This window comes from Oryza sativa, chromosome 2, assembly GCF_034140825.1.
Source record: "Oryza sativa Japonica Group chromosome 2, ASM3414082v1".
Taxonomy (NCBI): Eukaryota; Viridiplantae; Streptophyta; class Magnoliopsida; order Poales; family Poaceae; genus Oryza; species Oryza sativa.
This window is the reverse complement of record NC_089036.1, coordinates 36385170-36411862: the sequence shown is the minus strand read 5'-3', so window position 1 is coordinate 36411862 and position 26693 is coordinate 36385170. Positions and strand designations below refer to the sequence as shown.

General features: G+C 48.6%; 1 protein-coding gene across 1 annotated transcript; it reads left to right on the top strand.

Annotated features, from left to right (window-relative positions):
- The first annotated feature begins 21527 nt into the window (after positions 1-21527).
- Positions 21528-24938, top strand: LOC4331274 (uncharacterized). The gene is made up of 3 exons (XM_066307154.1): positions 21528-21763; positions 21901-23568; positions 24780-24938. The coding sequence occupies exons 1-2, from the start codon at positions 21685-21687 to the stop codon at positions 22512-22514; spliced, it is 693 nt and encodes a 230-aa protein (XP_066163251.1). The 5' UTR covers positions 21528-21684; the 3' UTR covers positions 22515-23568; positions 24780-24938.
- The last annotated feature ends 1755 nt before the right edge of the window (positions 24939-26693 follow it).

The following is a 26693-nucleotide window of genomic DNA, read 5'->3' as shown; positions in this document are numbered from 1 at the left end:
GGCTGGCCTATTATGCCGCCGCTGTTGGGCGTCTACGACTTCACCGCCGGCCTGCCTCCGTCGCCGCCGAGTGGTGCCTCCGCCTACACGGCTGGCCTATTATGCCGCCGCTGTTGGGCGTCTACGACTTCACCGCCGGCCTGCCTCCGTCGCCGCCGAGTGGTGCCTCCGCCTACACGGCTGGCCTATTATGCCGCCGCTGTTGGGCGTCTACGACTTCACCGCCGGCCTGCCTCCGTCGCCGCCGAGTGGTGCCTCCGCCTACACGGCTGGCCTATTATGCCGCCGCTGTTGGGCGTCTACGACTTCACCACCGGCCTGCCTCCGTCGCCGCCGATTGGTGCCTCCGCCTACACGGCTGGCCTATTATGCCGCCGCTGTTGGGCGTCTACGACTTCACCGCCGGCTTGCCTCCGTCGCCGCCGAGTGGTGCCTCCGCCTACACGGCTGGCCTATTATGCCGCCGTTGTTGGATGTCTACATCCTCACTGTTGGCTCACCTTCGCTGCCGTCGACTGGTGTTTCCGCTTACACGGCTGACCTATTATGCCGCCATTAGTGGGCATCTTCGCTTTCACCGTCGACCGCCTTCGTCGCCGCCGACTGGTGTCTTCATTGTTATTGATGGACGACTTTGTTCCCACATTGGCCACTTCCGCCATCACCAAGGGGAATATTACAAAGCTAAGTCATCATTTATTTTATTCTTTATATGATATTTTTCCTTTTCCTCTGCCTCACTACACCAATTGGTCTTCCATTGAGTAGTGAGTCGGGGGCTACAGATGTTATATCATATTTTTTATAATATTTATCTTGATTGCTTGCGACATAATCTGAGTACAAAAGTACCTATCGAGTTATGGAGTTCTATCTTCCTATGCTTTCCGTTTGGTTTGCCAATGGATGGTTGCCTTTGGGCCGATTCCTAGCACCCGGGGGCTCGTTGGATGGACCGAGTAACGCAAGGTGCTAAGTATTATTCGGAATAAATCAAAAGCATAGAGATGAGATAAATTTATTTTCTGCTCTTAATAATTGCAAAAGTACCCGAGTAGTAAACTCCGATCCGTGAAACTTTGTTCCATTAATGACGAACTCATGTCACTCATATGTATGTTTGGGAAGTGCTTAGGCCGACTCCCAGTGCTTGGTGGCTATGACTAGTTGGGCAGAGCGTTTAAACGTAATGAGTCATCTGCTCGGGGAAATCAAAATTGACAAGAGGAGAAATACATATTTATAAATATTTTAAAATACTTGATTTTTTCTCGAGTATTATATTTATATCAGATACTACTCATCCTATATGTTTATGTTTGTTCTGCAGGATCCAGATCCAGATATGCATAAAAGGGATTCATGGCTTTAAGCTTATCTCTTACGCTCTAGGAATGGATCAGTCAGAACATCACCACCGGCCGCCTCGTCCGCCGCCGACTGGTGTTTTCGCCTGCACGGTTGGCCTATTATGCCGCCGTTGTTGGGCGTCTACGTCTTCACCGACCGGCTTGCCTTCGCCGCCACCGACTGGTGTTTCCGCCTGCACGGCTGGCCTTTTATGCCGCCGTTGTTGGGCGTCTACGTCTTCACCGACCGGCTTGCCTTCGCCGCCGCCGACTGGTGTTTCCGCCTGCACGGCTGGCCTTTATGCCGCTGTTGTTGGGCGTCCACGTCTTCACCGACCGGCTTGCCTTCGCCGCCGCCGACTGGTGTTTCCGCTAGCACGGCTGTCCTATTATGCCGCCGTTGTTGGGCGTCTACGTCTTCACCGACCGGCCGCCTCGTCCGCCGCCGACTGGTGTTTTCGCCTGCACGGCTGGCCTTTATGCCGCTGTTGTTGGGCGTCTACGTCTTCACCGACCGGCTTGCCTTCGCCGCCGCCGACTGGTGTTTCCGCCTGCACGGTTGGCCTATTATGCCGCCGTTGTTGGTGTTTCCGCCTGCACGGCTGGCCTTTTATGCCGCCGTTGTTGGGCGTCTACGTCTTCACCGACCGGCTTGCCTTCGCCGCCGCCGACTGGTGTTTCCGCCTGCACGGCTGGCCTTTATGCCGCTGTTGTTGGGCGTCCACGTCTTCACCGACCGGCTTGCCTTCGCCGCCGCCGACTGGTGTTTCCGCCAGCACGGCTGGCCTATTATGCTGCCGTTGTTGGGCGTCTACGTCTTCACCGACCGGCCGCCTCGTCCGCCGCCGACTGGTGTTTTCGCCTGCACGGCTGGCCTTTATGCCGCTGTTGTTGGGCGTCTACGTCTTCACCGACCGGCTTGCCTTCGCCGCCGCCGACTGGTGTTTCCGCCTGCACGGCTGGCCTTTATGCCGCCGTTGTTGGGCGTCTACGTCTTCACCGACCGGCTTGCCTTCGCCGCCACCGACTGGTGTTTCCGCCTGCACGGCTGGCCTTTATGCCGCCGTTGTTGGGCGTCTACGTCTTCACCGACCGGCCGCCTCGTCCGCCGCCGACTGGTGTTTCCGCCTGCACGGCTGGCCTATTATGCCGCCGTTGTTGGGCGTCTACGTCTTCACCGACCGGCCGCCTCGTCCGCCGCCGACTGGTGTTTTCGCCTGCACGGCTGGCCTTTATGCCGCTGTTGTTGGGCGTCTACGTCTTCACCGACCGGCTTGCCTTTGCCGCCGCCGACTGGTGTTTCCGCCTGCACGGCTGGCCTTTATGACCGCTGTTGTTGGGCGTCCACGTCTTCACCGACCGGCTTGCCTTCGCCGCCGCCGACTGGTGTTTCCGCCAGCACGGCTGGCCTATTATGCCGCCGTTGTTGGGCGTCTACGTCTTCACCGACCGGCCGCCTCGTCCGCCGCCGACTGGTGTTTCCGCCTGCACGGCTGGCCTTTTATGCCGCCGTTGTTGGGCGTCTACGTCTTCACCGACCGGCTTGCCTTCGCCGCCGCCGACTGGTGTTTTCGCCTGCACGGCTGGCCTTTATGCCGCTGTTGTTGGGCGTCCACGTCTTCACCGACCGGCTTGCCTTCGCCGCCGCCGACTGGTGTTTCCGCCAGCACGGCTGGCCTATTATGCCGCCGTTGTTGGGCGTCTACGTCTTCACCGACCGGCCGCCTCGTCCGCCGCCGACTGGTGTTTTCGCCTGCACGGCTGGCCTTTATGCCGCTGTTGTTGGGCGTCTACGTCTTCACCGACCGGCTTGCCTTCGCCACCGCCGACTGGTGTTTCCGCCTGCACTGCTGGCCTTTATGCCGCCGTTGTTGGGCGTCTACGTCTTCACCGACCGGCTTGCCTTCGCCGCCACCGACTGGTGTTTCCGCCTGCACGGCTGGCCTTTATGCCGCCGTTGTTGGGCGTCTACGTCTTCACCGACCGGCCGCCTCGTCCGCCGCCGACTGGTGTTTCCGCCTGCACGGCTGGCCTATTATGCCGCCGTTGTTGGGCGTCTACGTCTTCACCGACCGGCCGCCTCGTCCGCCGCCGACTGGTGTTTTCGCCTGCACGGCTGGCCTTTATGCCGCTGTTGTTGGGCGTCTACGTCTTCACCGACCGGCTTGCCTTTGCCGCCGCCGACTGGTGTTTCCGCCTGCACGGCTGGCCTTTATGACCGCTGTTGTTGGGCGTCCACGTCTTCACCGACCGGCTTGCCTTCGCCGCCGCCGACTGGTGTTTCCGCCAGCACGGCTGGCCTATTATGCCGCCGTTGTTGGGCGTCTACGTCTTCACCGACCGGCCGCCTCGTCCGCCGCCGACTGGTGTTTCCGCCTGCACGGCTGGCCTATTATGCCGCCGTTGTTGGGCGTCTACGTCTTCACCGACCGGCTTGCCTTCGCCGCCTCCGACTGGTGTTTCCGCCTGCACGGCTGGCCTATTATGCTGCCGTTGGTGGGCGTCTACGTCTTCACCGACCGGCCACCGCATCCGCCGCTGACTGGTGTCACCGCCTGCACGGCTGGCCTGTTATAACGCCAACTGATGCTATCTTCTTCACGGCTGGCTACATCGCTGTCACTACTAATAGGCATCAGTATCTTCAACACAAGCTGCCTACGTTTGCCATGGCTGCCGACTGGTTTCTTCACTTCCATGGCTACATGATTCTACCAGTGTTGATTAGCCTTATCTTCTTCACCGCCGGTCATCTCGTCTGCTGTTGACTAGTGCCCTCGCCTCTACGTCTGGTTTATACAGCTACCACTACTGATGGACATCATCGTTTTCTGCCGCCGACTCGTGTTATGCCGCCGTCGACTGGTGCTTTTATCTTCACAACTGCGCGTCTTCACTACCAGTTTGCTTCTGTTGCCGCCGACTCGTGTTCACTTCATCACGGCGATACAACTTTGTCATCATGGTAGAGCGACTTCATATTTATTATCTTCGGCACCGGCAAACTCTATTGCTGCTACTTCGCAAGTTTTGCTACTTCACCAACCACGACGTCTTTGTGAACCTCAACATCTCGGCATGCAATGTCGTGTTATTTTACTACAACAAGTGGCTCTCCAACATTCATGATTTCTACTTGGACATCTTCAACACATATCTTCAATCAAGCAATGACTATTCGACGACAAGAAGCTACAGTTCTCGACTCTATGTTCAGTTGTTTCCCAACTAACCAAAGAGTCGGGGGCTACACAAATACAAGACTCTTAAAATTCGACAAGCTGAAGCAATCAATTAATCAGCCAACGAGTCAATTCCAGGAGTCATTATCTTCGTCTTTGCTTTAGAGCAGAGTTATCAACCAATCACCTCAGTTTCGACAAGATGGACAACATCATCTACTTTCCTCCAAGTGAAGCATCTGCAACAGCTATAACACCAATTTGATGGATTATTGTCACTGACATCATCACCAGCACCTCTGCTTCATCGGCCCTGACATCAACTCTGTTGCTAATGGATGACTATGTCTTCGCCGACTTATTATTTCACTTTCACGGTTGCTATTGACTGGATCACCGACATTGTTATCTTCATCAACATCCTGTCAAGCCTCTTCAACATAGCCCACTCTACTGCTATTGATGGGCAACTTCGTCATTATATTTGATCATCTATGATTGCTGCTTATCATCATTACTGTCGGTTGCGTTTGTCGTCGCCGACTATTTTCTTTATCTTCATGATTGGTGGATTTCGTCATCACCTTTGATGCGTGTCTACATCTTCACCGTCGGCTTGCTTTTGTCACCACCGACCGGTATCCTCGCCTTCATGGATGGCTTATTATGTCGCCACTAATGGGCATCTTCATCTTCTTCACCAGCTGCATCGTCTGTCACCGACTGATTATTTCACTGCCATGGCTACACAACTTTATTGCTGGGCGCCTTCATATTCATTGCTGGCTGACCTGACTGTTGCCAACTGGTTTCTTCGCCTCCACGGCTATGCAACTTTATCACTTTTGATTGGAATCACTATCTTCACTACTACCAATATTTTTGCCACCTCTGGTGGGCAATATTATCTCTATGTTGGTCGTCTTGTCTCTATGCCAACTGCGTCAGCTACCATCAATGGACAATTGTGACTACGACAGAAGGACAAGCTATATGCTCAGGGGCTTACTAGTTCAAACACAAGTATTATATCTTCAATTTGGACTTGCTCCGGATACATGCAACATGAATTCATGATCATGGGTCTATTTTATATGCTCAAAGACTGGACTATTTATTATTCCCCGTAAGGGTTATCAACTGAATACTTGCGCCAGTCGGGATTCAATTGTTACATCCATTTTGGAGTATCCCATAAGGGATAATCACTCAGATCAGAAGCTATTCATATGAGTTACGCTTGGTCTATATTACCCGGAAGATTTATTACTCGGGAGCATGTTATATGCGTCATCCTTTAAAGGGTGTCGAAGGCATATTTTTTGGCCTAGGCCTAATATGTCTGCAGCCCATATTTTCAGGTGTGGCCTGTCACGTTCTTTTAGGGACTTAGGCACTTTTTGCTTAGGCCAAAGTGCGCGTGATCAAGTGCCCAATACCTTAAAATCCTTTTATACCGCAGTTACTCAACTTTTTAGGAGTTGGTACAATGCATCTTAAAAGGTGTCAAACAGTAAAGCTTTATATAGCTGTCCCGCTGACTTTTTTATATAAGTCAAGGTGCTGTTTGGGTTTTTAAGCAATTGATTGGATACAATATCATTGCTTTTTGCCACGTAAGTGTGTATTTTTATTGACCAATATTATGGCTTAGGCTGATTATATATTATGGTCATTTTCCAGGCGGTTGGTAAATCCTTTATGAGTTTATTTACTCGGATTTTACACCACATATGCCATATATTTCCGGGTGTGGTGAAACCATGTGTCTTTTAGGGACTTAAGCACATCTGTTAAAGCAGTGTGCGCATGGCGTATGCCCAATACTTTGGAAATTTCTTTATTCACAGCATTCAAGCTTCTTTATAGTTGTTTTGCTATGTGAACTTTCAAAAATGTTATCAACTTTAGGTTGTACGCATTATATTTTGCCAAGCAGTCGGTATATCACTTGGATCATATTATTCGGGGATTCACACCGCATATGCTATATGTTGATGTCAAGTCACTTGGTTGATTACAATTATCAAAACCACTCGGTTGGTTAGATTATTTATTCCTTGACTATATGTTTGGTTGGTTCAATTAACCACATAGTTGGGGGCTACACCTATTAGGTGCATCTATTCGATGCACCTGACTTTATTTTTCAGCCCTCCACAGTCTTCAAATTTGGTAAAAGTACCCGGGAGACCATGGCGAAGATGATTGAAGCACTCGGCTTTGGAGTAATCTAGTTCGAGAGAAGATTATATTTTCGACTGTGAAGGTCTCAGGGGCTACTGTGGAGATTATGGGTACCCCATACCCACACGGCATGGTTATCCGACTAGTTATAGGGGATAACTTATATATATGAAATATGTAACAGATCATGACTTGGGTATTACGTTTCCCTGTATATTATGGAACGGCCTAAAGTCCTGGTTTGATAAGATTGTAAAGTAGATTTAGGAAACCGATACCGTATTGGTTAAGGTTTCTATCTTGTAACCCTGCCCCCAACCTATATAAGGAGGGCAGGGAGCCCCTCTAGGGGCATGAGACAACCTGATCGTTAGATCAATACACACTCGGCGGATTCAAATCCCCAAACAGGAGTAGGGTATTACCTCTCATCGAGAGGGCCTGAACCTGTCTAAATCCTTTGTCTCTGCATCCATCCACTTTTAGGTCTCGTGCGCTACCCCCTTTTATTATTGCCGAATTCATGTTTCGACAAAGATAACATCATCGAAGGGGGCGATCACAATCGTCCCCTCTACATTGAAGGAAACATTGGTTCTGCTCATCTTCGACGGATTCTCATTGACCCAGGATCTGCTGTGAACATTCTACCCGTTCGAAGTCTAACTCGAGCAGGTTTCACAACAAAAGACTTGGAGCCAACAGACGTGGTGATCTGTGGCTTTGACAACCAGGGCAAGCCAACATTAGGTGCCATTACTATCAAGATCCAAATGTCTACATTCAGCTTCAAGGTGCGGTTCTTTGTTATTGAAGCCAACACATCATACTCTGCTCTCTTGGGACGACCGTGGATTCACAAGTACCGTGTCGTGCCGTCTACTCTCCATCAATGCCTAAAATTCCTTGACGGCAATGGAGTGCAACAGTGCATCATTGGCAACTTCTCACCATACACTATTCAAGAATCATACCATGCCGACGCCAAGTATTACTTCCCTGTTGAAGAAAACAAGCAACAACTTGGGCGAACAGCACCGGCAGCCGACATCATTATTGAACCCGGCACCGAGACAACCCCTAAGGTGAGACGCCTCATTATGCCATGCTCCCCAATCATTAGCGAATCTTCATCAAGGAATCGCAAGAATAGTAGGCGGGGAAATTCTTCTTCAGCAACCAACCTCAGCACCAAGCTTCCATTTCCCGCTGAAACCAGCACGTCTGCCCCATCTACTACACCAATATTGCTCAAAGCAAGACGCTCTACCTCAACACCGATCACCTTGGGGGCAACCTCTCGAGGAAGCAAGAAACCGCCCAAAAGCAACAGCGATGTGCCAACTACCATCACCTTACAGGCAAGACGGAGTCCAAGCAAGGAAGCCGCGCTTGCACAACAAGGAGTGGTCAAGAAGAGAGTTGCAGAGATAGAGAAGGTAAAAGCGGGTGCTCAGTGCATGCAGCCCCCAGCCCTCTACACTTTAGTTTCTACCCCGTTAGAGGTATGGGCAATTCCAGATCCATCTTCTTCTACATCCCGGACCATTCTCTACAAGGTCCCACAGGTACAAGAGTGTGATTCTATAATCGAATTCCCTAAGCCTTATTCTGATACAGAAGAAGCGTGCACGACCATGAAGGCTGAGCCTAGAATGGCTCGCCTATTGGAGAAGGCGGGCATCAACCTACAGCGAAACAACAGGTTGCCACCACCTCCAGCAGTATGTGAGGACTGGTGGGCACAAGCGGAAGAGTTTATCAAGAGGAGATGTAAAGAACAACCAAAGTACGGTCTCGGCTATATCAACGTAGATGAACCCGATGATGAAGATGAAGTATTTGAAGACGATATATTTCATTGTTGCACCATAAGTACCACTACAATAGGTGATGCTTTACTCCAACAACACCCCTTTGAGGTTGCAGCTGTTGGGGTAGAAGAGGAGCTCGATGTTGCAGGGGCTCTTAAACAACTTGATGACGGTGGCCAACCAACCATTGACGAGTTGGTGGAGATGAATTTAGGAACTAAGGATGATCCATGCCCTATTTTCGTTAGTGGCATGCTGACGAAAGAAGAGCGAGAAGACTATCGAAGCTTCTTGATGGAATTCCGAGATTGCTTCGCTTGGACATACAAGGAGATGCCAGGACTTGACCCTCGTGTCGCCACCCATAAGCTGGCGATTGATCCCCAATTTCGGCCAGTGAAGCAACCACCAAGGCGCTTAAGGCCAGAGTTCCAAGACCAAGTCATCGCCAAAGTCGATCGACTCATCAACGTGGGTTTTATCAAGGAGATACAATATCCTCGGTGGTTAGCCAACATCGTCCCTGTGGAAAAGAAGAATGGACAAGTTCGAGTCTGCGTAGACTTTCGCGACTTGAATCGTGCTTGTCCTAAAGACGACTTTCCCCTACCAATCACGGAGATGGTGGTCTATTCAACAACGGGTTATGGCGCACTGTCCTTCATGGACGGCTCATCAGGTTATAACCAGATCAAGATGGATCCCCTTGATGCCTTCGACACGGCGTTTAGAACCCCTAAAGGGAACTTCTACTACACTGTCATGCCGTTCGGGTTGAAGAACGCCGGTGCCACATACCAGCGTGCCATGCAGTTCGTCCTCGACGATTTAATCCATCATTCAGTGGAATGTTATGTCGATGACATGGTAGTCAAGACTAAAGATCGCGAACATCATCAAAAAGACCTTCGCATTGTCTTTGAGCGACTACGTCGACACCAACTTAAGATGAACCCTCTCAAGTGCGCCTTTGCCGTCCAATCCGGTGTCTTCCTCGGCTTCGTCGTCCGTCATCGAGGGATCGAGATCGAGCCAAAGAAGATCAAGGTGATACTTAACATGCCGCCCCCTCGAGAACTCAAGGATCTGAGGAAACTACAAGGGAAGCTGGCGTACATCCGACGCTTCATTTCCAACCTCTCGGGCCGGATCCAACCCTTCTCAAAGCTCATGCAGAAGGGCACACCCTTTGTGTGGGATGAAGAATGCCAAAATGGCTTCGATAATATCAAGAGGTACTTGCTTAATCCTCCAGTACTGGCAACTCCTGTTAAAGGGAGCCCCCTTATTCTCTACATTGCAACGCAGCCTGCCTCGATAGGCGCTCTCCTCGCTCAACATAATGATGAAGGAAAGGAGGTGGCTTGCTACTATTTAAGTCGCACCATGGTCGGTGCTGAACAAAACTACTCCCCAATTGAGAAGTTATGTTTAGCCCTCATATTTGCATTGAAGAAACTAAGGCACTACATGTTGGCGCACCAGATCCAGCTCATTGCAAGGGCGGACTCTATAAGGTATGTGCTAAGTCAGCCTGTGCTCACTGGGCGACTAGGTAAATTGGCCCTGCTCATGATGGAATATGATATCACTTTTGTGCCGCAGAAAGCAATTAAGGGCCAAGCCTTGGCAGAATTTCTTGCTGCACATCCAGTGCCAGATGACTCCCCACTCATCACCAATCTACCGGATGAAGAGATTTTCACCGCAGAGCTTCAGGAACAGTGGGAGCTTTACTTCGACGGAGCCTCACGTAAGGACGTCAACCCCGACGGCACCCCTCGACGGAGAGCTGGGGCGGGATTGGTGTTCAAAACTCCACAAAGAGGTGTGATCTACCACTCGTTCTCTCTTCTCAAGGAGGAGTGTTCTAACAACGAGGCGGAATAGGAGGCTCTCATCTTTGGTCTTCTCTTGGCGCTCTCTATGGAGGTACGTTTCTTAAGAGCCCATGGGGATTCTCAGCTCATTATTAGACAAATCAACAATATTTATGAGGTTCGTAAACCAGAACTGGTGCCATATTACACAGTGGCCCGGAGGCTTATGGACAAGTTTGAACACATCGAGGTCATCCATGTGCCACGAAGCAAAAATGCGCCAGCTGACGCTCTGGCAAAACTGGCTGCAGCGTTGGTCTTTCAAGGAGACAATCCTGCGCAAGTTGTTGTTGAAGAAAGGTGGCTCCTTCCAGCTGTCCTAGAGCTCATCCCCGAAGAAGTTAACATCATCACGACTAATTCTGCTAAAGAGGAAGACTGGCGTCAACCCTTCCTCGATTACTTCAAGCACGGCTCTCTACCTGAAGATCCTGTCGAGAGACGCCAACTACAGCGACGACTTCCCTCATACATCTACAAGGCCGGTGTCCTCTACAAGCGGTCTTACGGGCAAGAGGTCTTACTTCGGTGCGTTGATCGGAGTGAAGCCAATCAAGTTCTCCAAGAAGTCCACCATGGAGTATGCGGTGGGCATCAAAGCAGACCAAAAATGTACCATAGCATCCGACTGGCAGGGTACTATTGGCCAGGCATTATGGCGGATTGCCTGAAGACAGCTAAAACCTGTCATGGCTGCCAGATCCATGACAATTTCAAGCACCAACCGCCGGCTCCGCTTCACCCGACGGTCCCTTCTTGGCCGTTCGATGCCTGGGGAATCGACGTCATCGGCCTCATCGATCCACCTTCTCCAAGGGGGCATCGCTTCATCCTCGCTGCAATAGACTACTTCTCCAAGTGGGCGGAAGCTGTGCCACTGCGTGAAGTGAAGAGCAGTGACGTCATCAACTTCCTCGAACGACACATCATCTACCGCTTCGGGGTACCACATCGCATTACCTCCGACAACGCCAAATCCTTTAAGTCCCAGAAGATCTATAGGTTCATGGAGAAATACAAGATCAAATGGAACTACTCCACCGGTTATTACCCTCAAGCAAATGGGATGGCCGAAGCCTTCAACAAGACCCTCGGCAAGATCTTAAAGAAGACGGTAGACAAGCATCGAAGGGATTGGCATGATCGTCTTTATGAAGCACTATGGGCGTACTGAGTCACAGTTCGTACCCCGACACAAGCCACCCCATACTCTCTCGTCTATGGGAGTGAAGCTGTGTTGCCATTGGAGATTCAGCTACCATCTCTACGAGTAGCAATCCACGATGAACTTACTAAAGACGAACATATTCGCCTCCGATTTCAGGAGCTTGATGCCGTGGAGGAAGAGCGCCTAGGCGCCCTTCAAAATTTGGAGTTGTATCGCCAAAACATGGTGAGAGCCTATGATAAGCTCGTCAAGCAACGAGTCTTCAGGAAGGGCGAGCTCGTACTCGTTCTGCGACGTCCCATCGTCGTTACACACAAGACGAAGGGAAAGTTCGAGCCAAAATGGGAGGGGCCATATGTCATCGAGCAAGCATATGACGGAGGTGCTTACCAGCTGATTGATCATCAAGGATCACGACCAATGCCGCCAATCAACGGGAGGTTCTTAAAAAAATATTTTGTATAAAACCCTGCGCCTCTTGTTTTCTTGTTTTCTTTAAAAAAACACTGTGAGCTTGCCAACGTGCATTGGCCATTGCATTGTCTGGTGCTCCACGTTTTGTTTTACAAAATGGATGCCACATCCCACAAAAAAAATCAAAATGGCTTTCCACATATCACACTGAGCTGGTAGAAGAAGACAAGGCAACCTTAGAACACCTCTACAGGATTCAATGGATGACCATGACAGACTGTGCTTACAACTAAACATCCTTCACGCCAACACACAAGTACTACGGGTGCATATTTCCGAGGAATAGCAAAAAGACTTGATTGGGTTACTTCCTAGTAGCAAGGTCCCCACGCCTTCGTGTCCTTCGGTGTGCTTCAAACCTATGGAGATACCAAGCCCCAGGGAAGACTATAGGAGAAGAGTAAGAAAGGGCTACCTACCTCAACACAAGTTGTGGTTCAGTGTGCAGCCACTTGCCATCCCTGTGAGGCATGTCAACAAGGGACTTTACAAAAGAAATGGGCCTGCAAGGATTACATAGCCCACAAAGGGGAATGGTTGTCCTCCAAGTTCTAAGGATGCCAAGATCCCAGATCAATCTCAACAAAGTCGTGATGATCTCAACTCAAGAAAACAATCCAATATCAATCTCAATGAAGTCGTGGTGTCATGAAGCCGCGAAGCAAAAAAAAAAGAAGAAACAAAAAGATCCAAGCAATCAGTGATCTCCACTGCATTCTGTCAGAAGTAGGAGGATAGCCATTCACCATCCTCGGCAAAAGGAAAAGGCCACTCTCACAGCCGTTCCCCTATAACCCTATCTTAATTCAGCCATACCTAATTCTCTCGGTTCGATGAAGCACAATACCGGGGGCATGGGACTCGTGGTGGAACCTAGTGAACTGAAAGGCTAGAGCATGGATTTTCGCTGCCTTCTGAAAGTATCACCATGTATGCTACTCCTATACACAAGCACACTAGGAAGTTAGGTTGACAGGGAGCAATCGTCATGGTCGTTCGGCGATTCCCGCGACACGTTCTTCGGCAATCTTATCTGACGCTACCACATAGCCAGTGTTCAGTGGGAAAGCCAACATTTTAAAAGAAAAATCAACAAAATCATTTTCTTGCTAGGTTTCTTTCTATCAACTCACCTGGTTTGCTCGACTCTAGCAACCATACTCTAGTTTTTTTTCTCTTTTCCTCTCTCTTTTTCCTTTTTGTGATGCAGGGTTTTCGCTTCACGTCATTTGGAGGCAACATAACACTCTGAAGTCGCCATCGGGCTATACATCTTTCAACCTGACAGGTCGGCATCACAACAGTCAAGTGGTCGCGTCCGGATTGATAAGATGTTTCTTTCTTGGGAGCGGGGCGGCGCACCAACGCGGTCAGCGCCAAGCCGTGAAACCCTTCATGCTGATGAGGCAGGCACCGTGATATATCAACGGTCTCAATCGGTCTGATAAAATGTCTTCAATTGTGGCATGGGTCTTTTTCGCTGCGAGTAGGAGACGATTTCAAGTTATTTTGTTGGCTGGCACCTATACTTGGTCCCGACAAAATTCCTTTAATTATTATTTGAAGGCATGAATCTTCGCCTCGAGACCTCAGGAGGACAGCTTATACCTGAAGTCATTTTTATTCTTCACCTATTCTCAAAGCGCTAGACTTTCTGAATGGTGCTACTACCCCACATGGGTTGATCTATTATATGAAGCAACTTGTACAGAAGGCAAACCAGGAATTGATGGAAGAGATCATGCATGCAGCTGCGTGAGTACAGAATTTGTGCATGACACTGTAGCATGGTGATGATGTGTCGTCCTCTGATTGCTCGGCCACATTGCCACAAGATGGGTTTGTTAAAAAGGAATTAACTTAACAATGCAAACTGCTGGCTGGCCTTGGCTCAATATGTTGCCGCCGTGATAATCAACAGAAGTTCATATGTATTCATGCACTTATAAATTACAGCCATATATTCCCATATATCAGCTCTCGGGTCCCGGCAGGATCTTCGGCGGGTTCTATATGCGACGGTGGCCACATGCACGCAGTGCCGAGTATTCGGATACAGAAGGGATGATACATATTAGCAAGTTGAAAAAAAAATGAAGAGGACAAAACACAAGCACTCCATATATATCGATGAAGACAATATGACAGACTCAAATAATAAAACAAGTACTCCTAATTAATGGGTGCATGATAATGCCCCAACTTTATTCAAAGATTAAAAACTAGCTAGCTGATCATCTAAATTAAGAGCGCTTCTAATGTGCTTTACATGACTCGAAAAAAAAATCCTAATTAAGGTAAACCAAGGAGAAGCATATGGAGGCTATTCTAATTCTTCGACGTACTACCCCGAGGCGCCGATTCTCTACGATATGATAGAATGGCGGCCACCTCTGGCGGCACGGCCACTGCAAGGCGTTTCCTCTCTTCAGCAAGATGCCCCAAATAGACCTTCGCCTCGTCACGACGCTTTATCAGCTGCGTGACGCCATCGATGGTACTATCATAAACTTGCAGGTTCTTGGCGGCTGCCTCCTCTGATTCCAAACACTGGTGCTCCTTCTCCCTCGCATCTTTGGCTTTCAGCTCGTGTTCCTCCGCCTCTTTCTTCCAGGTAGCCCCTGCTTGCTTGGACTTCTGAAGATCCGCGGCCACGTCTTCACAGCCACTCTTGAGGAGGTCAAGGTCTGGTAGCACGTCTGAACACGCACTCTCAAGCTTTGCTAAGGAAGAGCGCGCCTCGCCTTCATGAGCAGCTAAAGTTCTCCCTTCAAAGGTTACCGGGAGCTCTCCCTTAAGACGTTGCACAAGTGCCCCCAAGTAAGACATCAACTTCTCCAAGTCTGCGGGGCGTCCAAGCTCGTAACTATTTTCCCATGCAGCGGTGGCAGCACCAATGTACTCTATGGTGCCCTCCTTGTTCAGGGGTTTCTCCATCAAACAATCTTGGATGCTAAATAGATCCTCCTCCACCATGTGGGCGTTGCGACGTTCAGTAAGCGTGGACTTTGGAAGCTCCAGCGTCGGCAATTCGTCAGTCGCCGAACTCACAGAGTTAAGTTGGAGATAGCGACCGCACGTCCCGAACTCAGCAAGGTAACGGGACGTCTTCTCCATCAACTCGTTCATCTGGCAAGCTGTGTCGGATGGATTGCCTGAAGTTTCTACAATGGGTATAGTACACTTTTCTCAGAAAAAGCAAAGAAAGAAGAAAATACATCAAAAGAAAGCAAAGGAGAATATGACCTCTATTAGGAGTCTAATCATCCTTACCTTCCTGATGCTTTTGAGTCGAGGGTCCCGGAGCTGAAGCGGCATCAGCCGCCGGCATCACCGGAGAAGAGCGGACAGGAGCATTAGCAGCCGGCACAACTGAAGGTACATCGTCAATAGGTACCGGAGCAACATCGGAAGAGGCAGTAGCTTTAAGTCCACCCAAAGCAGTTGCATGCTCTATCGTATCCTGAGTTGCAAGTATATTCTAAGAGACAGGTTATCAAACCACTATGACATAGAATTTTAAGAGAAAAAAAAAGAATTGGGGAAACACGGATACCTTGCCAGTGCCATCAGAAGAAGAAGAAGAGGAGGAGGAGGAGTCGCTCAACTGGACAGCATCAAGCTCCGTGTCGGGAACCACAGAGCGGCGGCGGCGGCGGCGATCATCGCTTGAAGACTCCGTGGATGACACCCTCTCATAAACTACGGGGTTTTTTCCTCGCTTCTCACGCATGGTGCGGTCTAGCTCGGGGTGTGGAGAATCTTCAATACGCAGACCCTTTTTAGAAGATTTCGGCAATGGAAGTCTGTCAGGACGAGCAGTTCTCTCCTTCTTATGACGCCAGTCACGCAGGAATTTGATTGACTCGCCGTGGCATTTGTATCCTCCTCGATCATCTCTACGGACCGGGATCTTCGCGATATGCTGGGAAGGGTCGTCACCCTTGGTCTCCATCTATTGCTTGCCGCCGGATCCTCCCGGGAGCTTATCTTCGACAGTGTGTCTATCTCCTGCCGAGCGCCTGTCCCATGTTACTCGCCTGTCCCCCGTTCTCTGCCCGTCTCGCGGGACACGCTCTCCGCCGCCCCGGTCGCTGGCGCCACGCTCGCCTGCACCCCTGGATGCTCCGTCTTCCCTGGCCATCTCAAGATGGTTGCCTAATAAAAAAGTACAGGATGATCAAGAAGCGTCCTAATTCCAGCGGCTAAAGAATCGACAATGGATATATACCTGTGATGGAGTTAAACACCTGAGGCGCCATATTGCATAATCGATGCACAGGCATGACCAGCAATATATAGGCTTCATCCAAATTACTCGTAACTGCCAAGGATTTGGAGTCCTGGCCGATGACGGTCTAGCTTTGTTTTTCTTTCGCCGCACGGCCGGAGATAAGCTTCAGCATGGGAGTCCTTTCGTCGCATGACTAAACTCTACCGGACATGTATTGCATGAGCCAACACGACACCAAGTTAATTTCGCTCGCTCCACGATCAAAATTTACTTGGTGGGGGGCATCTGTTTGATGGTATTTTGGCGATTATATGTGTACACAAGACTTACTCATGATGGACAAAGCAAACAAGCAGTTTGTAAGTTGGCTAGCTTATCATTTCTATGCAATGCTCGGCCATGTATATACACGCAAATACATGCATGCACAGGCAGCTGGGAATATATATACTTGGATTAGTATATGTGCATGTATAATTAACCAATAACTAGCCGTGTGAAGATTGGCTAGTGAGGCAATCACGTGCATGCATGCATGTACTATAGTAGACGGTCGTATGTGTGTGCATGCCTGGGTGATTAAGCAACCTATGCATATCCAAGTGATTAATCATGGGCTCGGCCCATGGCCGAAGACGGTAGCTGCCTACGCACCAAGATTTCAGAAGTTAATATGCGGAAGAGATAAAACCAGATGAATTAAGAGATAACCAACAAACCAATTGATTTTATCTCTATAACAAACTTGATCTAGTTAGTTACTTCGCGCGAGTGCTGGCGAGGCGCTTATCACCGGACTGTGGCCCAGCAGCAGAGAAACAAAGCGAATTACAAATCAGATATTTGACGCCAGGAGAAGCTAAGAGATAAAATCAAAGAAGGATATGAACAAATAACAAACTGATCGATCAAGCCTTATCTGCAACGAACTTGACGCGGAGGAAACGGCGCGCGAACGCGGCGAGCACCGACCCCAGACCCCTATATAAGGCGTCGACCCCTCGGCAGCCAGGGGCATTGGCGAACTCATCCACACATTCATTCACCAACGCATCTAGCATCCACAAGCCACCCATCATCAACGCATCTACCCATCCAGCATCAACACATCCATCCATCAACTCTCATCGGCGATCTATCCATCAACTCTCATCGGTGATCCATCCATCGACGACACGCACCGGCGGCGGCGAGCGACTTCGGCCGGAGTCCCGGTGTCCGGTAGGAGAGGGCGCGCGCGGTGATCCGATCATCAGCAAGCGCAGGAGAGGAGCTTGATGGCTAGTCCAGGTAAAAGCTAGCAAGATTGTTTCGTTTTCTTTCATCTACAACACGCACACATCCATGCATAGGGATCCATCTGCACGTATCGTCGTCGCTGGGGAAGTTGCGGTGGCCGATTCATCTACGCGTCACAGAAGCCTCATCGATGCCGGTGTCTGTTCAAGCTGACGCAGTGCTACTTGTCCCTGGACTCGACGCTGCTAATTCAAGCCGCTGGTGATGCATCTACCCGAAGCTGCGACCTCGTCGAGATACCAGACATTCTTGATTTGCAAGCTTCACCGCACTGGAGCGGGCTAACCATGGAGGAGGTCGTCGGGAAGCCGCCCTGCCGGAGCGCGCCGAGGATCGCCGGAGCTGCCGCCGACTGCCAAGACTTCTATCAGTTCTCATGCCGGAGGTCAAGCATCACGCATGGCGTCAAAACCAGCGGATGATGATGGAGGCAAGTATGGCTGCAGTACAGAGGAAGGACGACGGGAGGACGGCGAGCCAGTGCTGTTGGATGGCAACAAGCTAGGTAATGCATGTTGATTAAGTTAATTATTGTGGCAACGTGGCCAACCAATCGGAGGACGACATGTCATCGCTGCTACAGTGCCATGCACAAACCAATGCGTGGGCTGAAGAAGTCCTGTTGGTTTTTCTTATTTGTCCCAAATGAGATGCCGAGCTTTGATTAAATCCGGCCGCCGTCTACATCAACCATCTTCAATAATTCCTCCCTGATTCTTCTCTAATCTAATCTCGACGCAACAGCTGTGACGTCAAGTCGTTCAAGCTACGCAACTCCATGCATGTCTTCACCAACAATCTACATCGACACGTTGTTCAAGACCGACGAGGCTAGACAACGGAGGGTGGGCAACCAACACCGGCGCACGGACCGACGAGGCCATGGATCGCTGCCGGCGCTCACACACACACACACACATCTACATCATCATCACAACCATGCATGGAGAACGCGAAGCGAACACGACGAGATGACCACAAGCAGCTTAATCGGAGGTTCTCTTGCAGGCCTAGACCTATGGAGGTAATTAACTGGGAGCTTCTCGAGGCCCCAGGAACCAGGAGACCACATCGCACAAGTCAGATCTGTCCAATGACATATTATGGAGCGCGCATACATATATATTACATTGGGAATTTGTATTTATGATCTTTTAAGATTAATAAAGAGCATGTTCCCTATGTTTTGTTTACATTGTGTATTTAGGTACACTGGCACGCCCGCACATATATGTATCTCTAAACAAATGAGATCTCAGATGTTATTTTCCACCCTAAACAGTTATATCCTAACTTAGAGACGGATGATATGGAATGAATTAGAGGTAGCAGTCACCTCTATTATAAACTTGCTCTTAGGTTTGTCTCGTTTGCCTAAAATGATTTGACACTAGCAAATTGAATAGGGTTGTGCTGAAAAAAGAACAATTGCACATCTTACCCTATTTTGAAGGCGAACTATCAATGTGGTCATATTTTTTTAACAACTTTACTTGTTTGATCCTACTTTTCAAAACCAAAGATATGGTATGACCCTATTCTGTTAAGACCATATAACGGTGCTAACTGAAGCCCAAAATACCACTTCTGTCCTTGCTCATTTGACCATATTTTCCCAAAGCTTTTAATTAGTTTGACTAGTTTTGTATGGTGGAAAATTAAGAAAGATTTTTTTATAAATTGTGCACTTAGTGTAGGGGTTTACATATATGTGACAAATTTGACTTAGATTTGCTAGATACTTCGTTGGAGGCATCATCGTCAATTTGTGTCAAGCAATAGCTAAGAAGCAATCCACATTGGCCATCCTCCCCACCCCAGGATCTGAACCTGGGTCGTTGTTGGCGGTTGACCTCACCTCTAAACCCTATCCCACCCCTGTCGATCGTCTCCACCGTCGGTGAACCCCTAGGCCACCACCATTAGGGCTCGATGCTCTTCCTGTTGCCTAGCACCTCTCTGCACAGATTGGTAGGCCGTCCTCGCCTACTATCCCAACCTTCTCTGTGCTCGCATTTGTGGATCTTCATCAGGCCACCCACCGCTGGCGCTGTCCTCCACGCCCCTAGGTCTCCACCGCTCAAGGACGTCACATGGGACCTCACCGATGCTAGCACCGTTGGGACATCTCCGTCTACGTCTCCACCCGATTGGCTGCTAGACTTCCTCCCCGCGCACTGCCAGGGGGCACTACGGCTCATCTTCGCCACAACTCCGCTTCCTTCCGTGCCGGCGTGCAGCTCGGCCCCCTTCCTCGCCAGCTTGCTCCTCCTAGATCCCCGTCGCCCGCGCTGCACAACACCCACTATACTACCACCAGTCGGCCTTGCCACTCACCGTTTTTCTCCACCAGCCCTCATCGTCGGCCATCATCTACTGGCGGCTCCCTCTGCTCGGGAGATGTCCCTCTCCTTGCACCTCCGCTGGTGGGGACATTTAACTCCATGCCACTTTTAAGACGTGGCAATTAATTATTTGCCACTCGTTGTCTGTCTATGACATGTGGGCCCTCATGTGTCTATGACATGTGGGTCCAGTGGCAAATAATTTAACACCACTCGTAAGAGTGGACCTAAGCTAATCGCCACAACTCGGCTCCACCGGCCTTACAAAGCACCCACCTCTTTGCCACCGGCCCTGTCACCCTCAGGGTTTACATTACCGTCGGTAACCGCGCGGGGTACGGTAATAGAAAAACCACGGTAACCTCCTTAAATTCAAATAAATTTAAAAAGTAATTTGAATTTTTGATAAATTTTGTCCGGTTACCGCGCGGTAACCTTGCCCCCAGCGGTTTGGGAAACCCTGGTCGCCCTACTCGGGGCGCCTCTCCGTGTCGCATAGGAACCGAACCTCACCCCGATAATCACCATCGTTGTCTCTCATCCTTCTATGTTCATGCCGCACCGCCTGTGCTCCTCTCCTCTCTCTGGTTTAGACCAGTTGAGACAGGGATAGGGATAGATTTTTGAGGTTGGGTTCTATTCCCTTCCCGCATTTCGGTCTTTCTTACTCCCTCCGTACCAAAATACCTATCATTTTAAGTTTTTGTTGTAGCGTTTGACCATTCATCTTATTTAAAAGATTATGAAATTATTATTTATTTTTATTTGTGATTTGCTTTATTATCAAAAGTAAGTATGACTTACCATTTTTTATATTTACACTGTTTTTTTAAATAAGACGAGCGATCAAACGATGTAAGCAAAATGTCAAAACAACATCTAATTTGAAATGGATGTAGTATATTCTAATTGCATCTTTTTAAATTTGTTGCTAACGTCGTGGTCAGAATAAAGTCAAATAATAGCTTTGATTTTTAAAAGGAGAGTCAATCAAACAAAGTTAATAGAACAAGGTCATTAAAATAGGATCATAGGCACATTTGTCCCTTAGAAAAAAGTAAAGGCATAGTAGCCAGTAATGCGCGTTGGGCCCCTAGCCTAGACTAGTCTCCATGAATGCGGTGCCGGTGTTTTTATTTTTCACGTTTGGACGGCATTTGACTCTAGTGTCTGCCACCTACTTACTCCGTTTTTAGAAACTAATTTAGAGTATTAAATATAACTACTTATAAAACTAATTATATAAGTGAAAGCTAATTTGTGAGACAAATTTTTTAAACCTAATTAATCCATAATTAGAGAATGTTTACGGTAGCATCACATAGGCTAATCATGAATTAATTAGTCTCAATAGATTCGTCTCGCGAATTAGTCTAAGATTATGGATGTGTTTTATTAATAGTCTACATTTAATATTTATAATTAGTGTTGTCTAGATTTATTGTACTATAATATATCACATCTAGTTGGTTTTTATGGGAAGAAGGGAGTACGGTACACGCAAGCAATGACACAAACACCCCTGTCCTGTCTCAGGCTCTCCCTCGCTCCTCTTGGGCTCAAACAAGAAGTGGAGCAGCAGAGACAAGAGGACTGATTGATGAGGCCGCAAAGCCTGGCTGCCTGCCTGCTTCTTTCCCCCACTCCATTAATCCACCACCATTAATATTTCTTGCGCTAGCTGCTTGCGATCTGCGAGCACTCGCACTCGCAGCTGCTGCAACAAAAGAAGAAGACGGGGAGGGAGGGAGGATGCGGGAGATCTGGAGCAGCTTCGGCCTCTGGATGCTGCTGCTGATGCTGGAAGCTGTTTCCCCTGCAAAGATCCACGGTCGGTAACCAAAGCTTCCATGCATTCTCCTCCGAGTACTCTTCGATCTACTACTCCTATATCAAGTAGTACTAGTAGTAGTAGTATGCAGTAGTGGAGTAGTATGTGATGACTAAGTGAACGACGACGACATTCAGGGAACCCCGCGAACGACCTGGTGGCGCTGGTGAACGCCAACCGGACGGCGACCAAGCTGCCTCATCTGCGCACCAGCGCTGGCCTTGGCTGCATGGCGCTGCAGTACATCTCCGACTGCATTGGCATTGGCATTGGGTGCGCCGGTGACAACACGGTGGCGTGCCAGCCCCCCGAGGCCCACATCACCGAGGTGTACGCCGCCAACTGCGGCGTCGAGCTCCCCACGGTGGACGTCATCACGGGCCGCCTCCTCGGCTGCCACCGCCAGCGCTCCGACGCGGAGGCCGCGCTGGAGGCCGTGCTCTCCGGCTCCGGCAACAGCACCGCCGCTAGAGCGGTCATCCGCGGCAAGGAGCACACCCAGGTGGGCGCCGGGTTCGACCGCGCGCACCGCCGCGGGCCCTTCTTCTGGTGCCTCCTCTTCAGCAGCGGCAGCGCCAACTCCACCTTCCTGCTCGAGGCCGCCGGCAAGGGCGTCCACCAGTCTCACGGCTGCTTCAGCGTCCCTGACAACACTAGTCTCTCTCTCTCCTGCAGCAGCGCCGCCGCCGCTGCTGTGCCTTTGCTCTTCTTCATCCTCCTCCTCCTCCCAGTACTACAAGTTTATTATTAGTACTTACCGGTGTATCTCAGTGCCTGCCGGTCTCGTTCCTTTTTCTGATTCCGATTAAGATACATATTTTATTTTGATTTGTGTTAGCATTTTTTTAATTATTAAATGTATGCTTAGTAAGAAAATGGTTTTTTTCTAAAATATCAAATAAACCTATTTTCTAATTAAATAAATCGAATCCTGAGGGGTTTGTCAAAAAAAAACCGATTCTAGCAAAAAAAACGAGAAACTCCATCCAATCGTTTGTGGGCCATACTAATGAATACGGAGGGTAGTAGCAGTGGATATAGAGGGCAACGACCTCCCCCGTTTACACGCCCAAACCTTATCTCTTCCCAAGCAGGGGCGGGCCCAGCTATAATTCAAGGGTATTCAGATGTATACCCTAAACCCTATACCCAAGATTTTTAGACAAAAAATAGGTATATATACTCTATAGTTCATATATGTATTCAAAAAGTTAAAGAAAAAGACTTAAACTACTCATTTGGGCCTCGTTTTGCCATTTCTTTCTCTATTGGGTCTAAATTTTCCACCTTCCTCCCCCTTTCACTCGGCCCGTAGTCTACTTGGGCCGCAACTAAGACCATTTCGAAGCCAAACTCACCTGCCAGGCAGCTAACCCAAAATCCCCAATTCCCAAATTCCCTAACCTAACCCTAGCTTTGCAAGGAGACGGGCGGCGGGGGGCGCTGCGTGCGGCGTGCGGTGCGGCGGCGGGCGCGGTGTACGGCGGCGGCGAGCCGGCGACCGCGGGGCAGCCAGCCAGGCAGGGGCGGCTGCCGGCTGGACGCACTGGCGCAGCATCTCCTAGGGTGGCGGCGGAGCGGGCGCACGGCCGTGGAGGCGTCGACGCAGGAAGAGGACCACTCGGCTTGGCGCCAGGGCGCGGGGCAGCGGCTGACTCGTGAGGCAGCGGCGCGGCGCGGCCTGCGGCGACAGCGGCATTGCGGCGCGACGCGCGGCCTGCTGCGACAGCGGCAGTGCGGCCATGGACGACAAGCTCTACCCGCCTCGAGGCCCAGCGCGAAGAAATCAAGTCCCGAGCCCCGAGGTAACGACCGCACCCCCCGGCGATCCTTCCTCCTGGTTTGGTTTAATCCCTAGCTCCTGTCTCATGTGAATCCCCTCGGTACTTAGGTTTTGCATCAAGATTTCAGTTTCGCATGATTTTCTATGTTTAGCATCCATGTGTTCCTGATCCTGATGTTGGATGAACTAGTAATGGGCTAACAACCTTTTTTTAATTGAGATTACTAGCGACTTAGCAAACATATTTCTGTGCATCATATATGCTAATTTGTGCTTTGTATCATAATGTATGAACTTGAGAAGCAAGATAGGGCAACAATAGTTGAATGATTGTTTAGTTACATTCATTGAAAGAGAATTTTTCTTGCAAATTAAAGACAAGGACATCATCACTTATTTCCAAAATATCAAACAACGAAAAGTTGATCTCCAAACTGTAAGATTTCTTCCCAATTTATCATTTTCTACCCTTTATGTATTTCATATGTTGGCACTTTGATATGTTTACTAATTAGTATTCTATATGTTAAACAATTTCAAATGATGATCAATTCTATCAATGTGTGAATTTATGCTCAATTTTATGCTATATACGCTATATATTATATAATTATTAGTTTGTGATACTATACAAGCCAATTAGCCAATTATTAGGTTTTTAGGTCTATGAACAAATTTTTTTTACCCCTTTCTATTTCGAATACACAAGTTTAAAATCCTGGGCCCGCCACTGTTCCCAAGCCTCTCGCATCTCTCTCTCGTTCTCTCGCGGCGGCGTCCAGATGTGGAACCTCGCCGATCCTCCTGCCCCTTCCACCCCTCTCCCCCTCCCTCCTGCAGTCCTGCTCCACCCCTCACTCTCCTCTAGCCGTGATTTTCTGCGTCCGATGCGGCGGCTGGGATGTGGCGGCTGAGGCAAAGGTTTGCGGGGAAGCAGGTCCATTGAAGCCGACGGTGGCGTCGGATGGATGCAGCGGCAGCGAAGACAGTGGCATGCTGTTTTCATGGAGAAGGTGGAGGTGACTGCTGGATGCGGTGCCGTTGGGGATCTGATGCAGATTTCCTTTTTTTTCTCTATTCTTGGTTCTTCTATGTTCTTGGTACTTGCTAGTTCATACAGGTGAATTAAAATCATTTATTTTTTTCCCTGATTGGAGGGATGCTATCTTTTCTCTGACAAATGTAAAAATTAGTTCTTTCATCTGAATTGAGAGCAATTCTTTTTTTTTTCAGATTGCTGAGATGTCTCTTCTTTCGGCAGTGCAAATATTCGATTTATTTTGCCTTTTTTTTCTGTCATAGATGTCTCCTGTATGTGTTTTTTCATATTGCTGAGATGTTCTTCTTTCGGCAGTGCAAAAATTCAATTTATTTTGCCCCTTTTTTCTGTCATAGATGTTTCCTGTACGTGCTGTACTAGTAGTATTAATTAATGGATATAGATAGCGGCAGTGTTGACCTTAATGAGGGTACTTTGGTATTTTCACTTTCGTCCTACCTCGGGAATCCAGGAATCGATATTTTCCGGGACGGAGGGAGTACGTAATAGACTTTTCACTTTACATGTTCGTACTTAATTTCTATCTTCATTCCATCTCAAAACAGACCTTCGTCAGAGAGATTATTACCCATCTTATTTATACTACCATCTTATTAAGGAATCCATTTATATTACCATCTTATTTAAATGTAGTAGAAATATTTTGAAAGTAGTATAAATATGAAGAGGTATAGTTGTAAAAGAAATATGAATATAAATGGGTAAAATTGTAATGTAACCTAGTACAGTTAAGGTAAAGTAGTAGAAATATGAAGGGGTATAATTGTAAAAGAAATATGAATACGGATGGGTAAAATTGTAACCTAGCACTCAAACAACATTCTTGTAAACCAATCATCATTGGAGGGGCCACCACCGCCAGCGGCGACGGCTTCCTTTTCCTCCGCAATTCCATTTATTTCTTCATGAAATATATCTGCACAACTGCCGCTTTCACGAGAATTCATTTAAATAATACATTCAGATCGACTTGAAAGGAGAGCTGATAGCATCTGATTAGTCTATTATACCATGAATCAAAATTTTTCTACTGTATTAACCAGAAACCATGCAACTATAAAATCATGAATCATTACTACTCAACACATTGTGCAGTAGAAGTAGGCGTTAAGAAGCCGAAAGAAGATCGGCGACGTAGTGCACGTCTATGTTGAGGAAGCATTGATCGCAGCAGTCCAACCTTCTCCGTCTCGTGTGTTTGCCTTGCCGTGCTCTCACGTCGATCAGCACCGCAAACCAGCGGCGTCTCTACCGATATCTACACGTCTAAAGGCGGAATGCCACGCGCGGATGTGCTAGCGCCCGCGTGTGGCTAGGGTTTGGCTCGGGAGAGGACGGCTAGAGTTTCTTGTGGGACACCAGTCACATCACCTCAAGAATATATAAGTAACTGGGCCTGGAGACACATAAGAATCATACTCGGATCCCTATCCGAATTAAGTACATATTGGATCTTCATCCAATTCTCTTATTTCGGCCTATTGAGTGTGTGACTCCGTAGGTTCATGTACACTCTGCTACAACATGGAAACTCCTTTTCAGTCCACGTGTCAACAGCGGCTCCTAGCAGAACATACATAAAGATCATATCGATTGAACCTTTATATACACTTGTATGAACCCCTTCGCCTCACGATATCGATTAAGCTCAAGGTTAAATATGTACCATCCTTTAATAGCTCAATCATTCATTCGATCTTTTGATAGATTATTTAACATGTAATTGACTACTCAATCACTTTGGCATGGCTATGTACTTCTATAATCTATAACATTGAGGGGCCCAGAGATATCTCTCCATAGGAGGGGCACATCCATCTTGATTATTCTATCCCACTACATGTTTCATAGCATACCCGAAGACTACTTTTATAACTACTAAATCACGGAGTAGCGTTTGGCAGTCCTAAGTAAGCTACTACATATATTGGGAATCATAATAATCTCAGGTCTAAGGATTTACACTAACACTAAATAAGATCACTGATGGCACGTCATATATAGCCTCTCATGTTAGATCTATCCAACAACATGTTTTCCAACATGTGTCCACATTATTAATTTGGTGCCTCCATACCATGATTCAT

What these genes read in the sequence shown, in the direction of transcription:
- LOC4331274 (XM_066307154.1), top strand. Translation starts at nt 21,685, where the DNA reads ATGCGGGAGATCTGGAGCAGCTTCGGCCTCTGGATGCTGCTGCTGATG. An exon ending in TTCCCCTGCAAAGATCCACG is followed by an intron (nt 21,764 to 21,900) that starts GTCGGTAACCAA and finishes GACGACATTCAG; the next exon opens with GGAACCCCGCGAACGACCTG.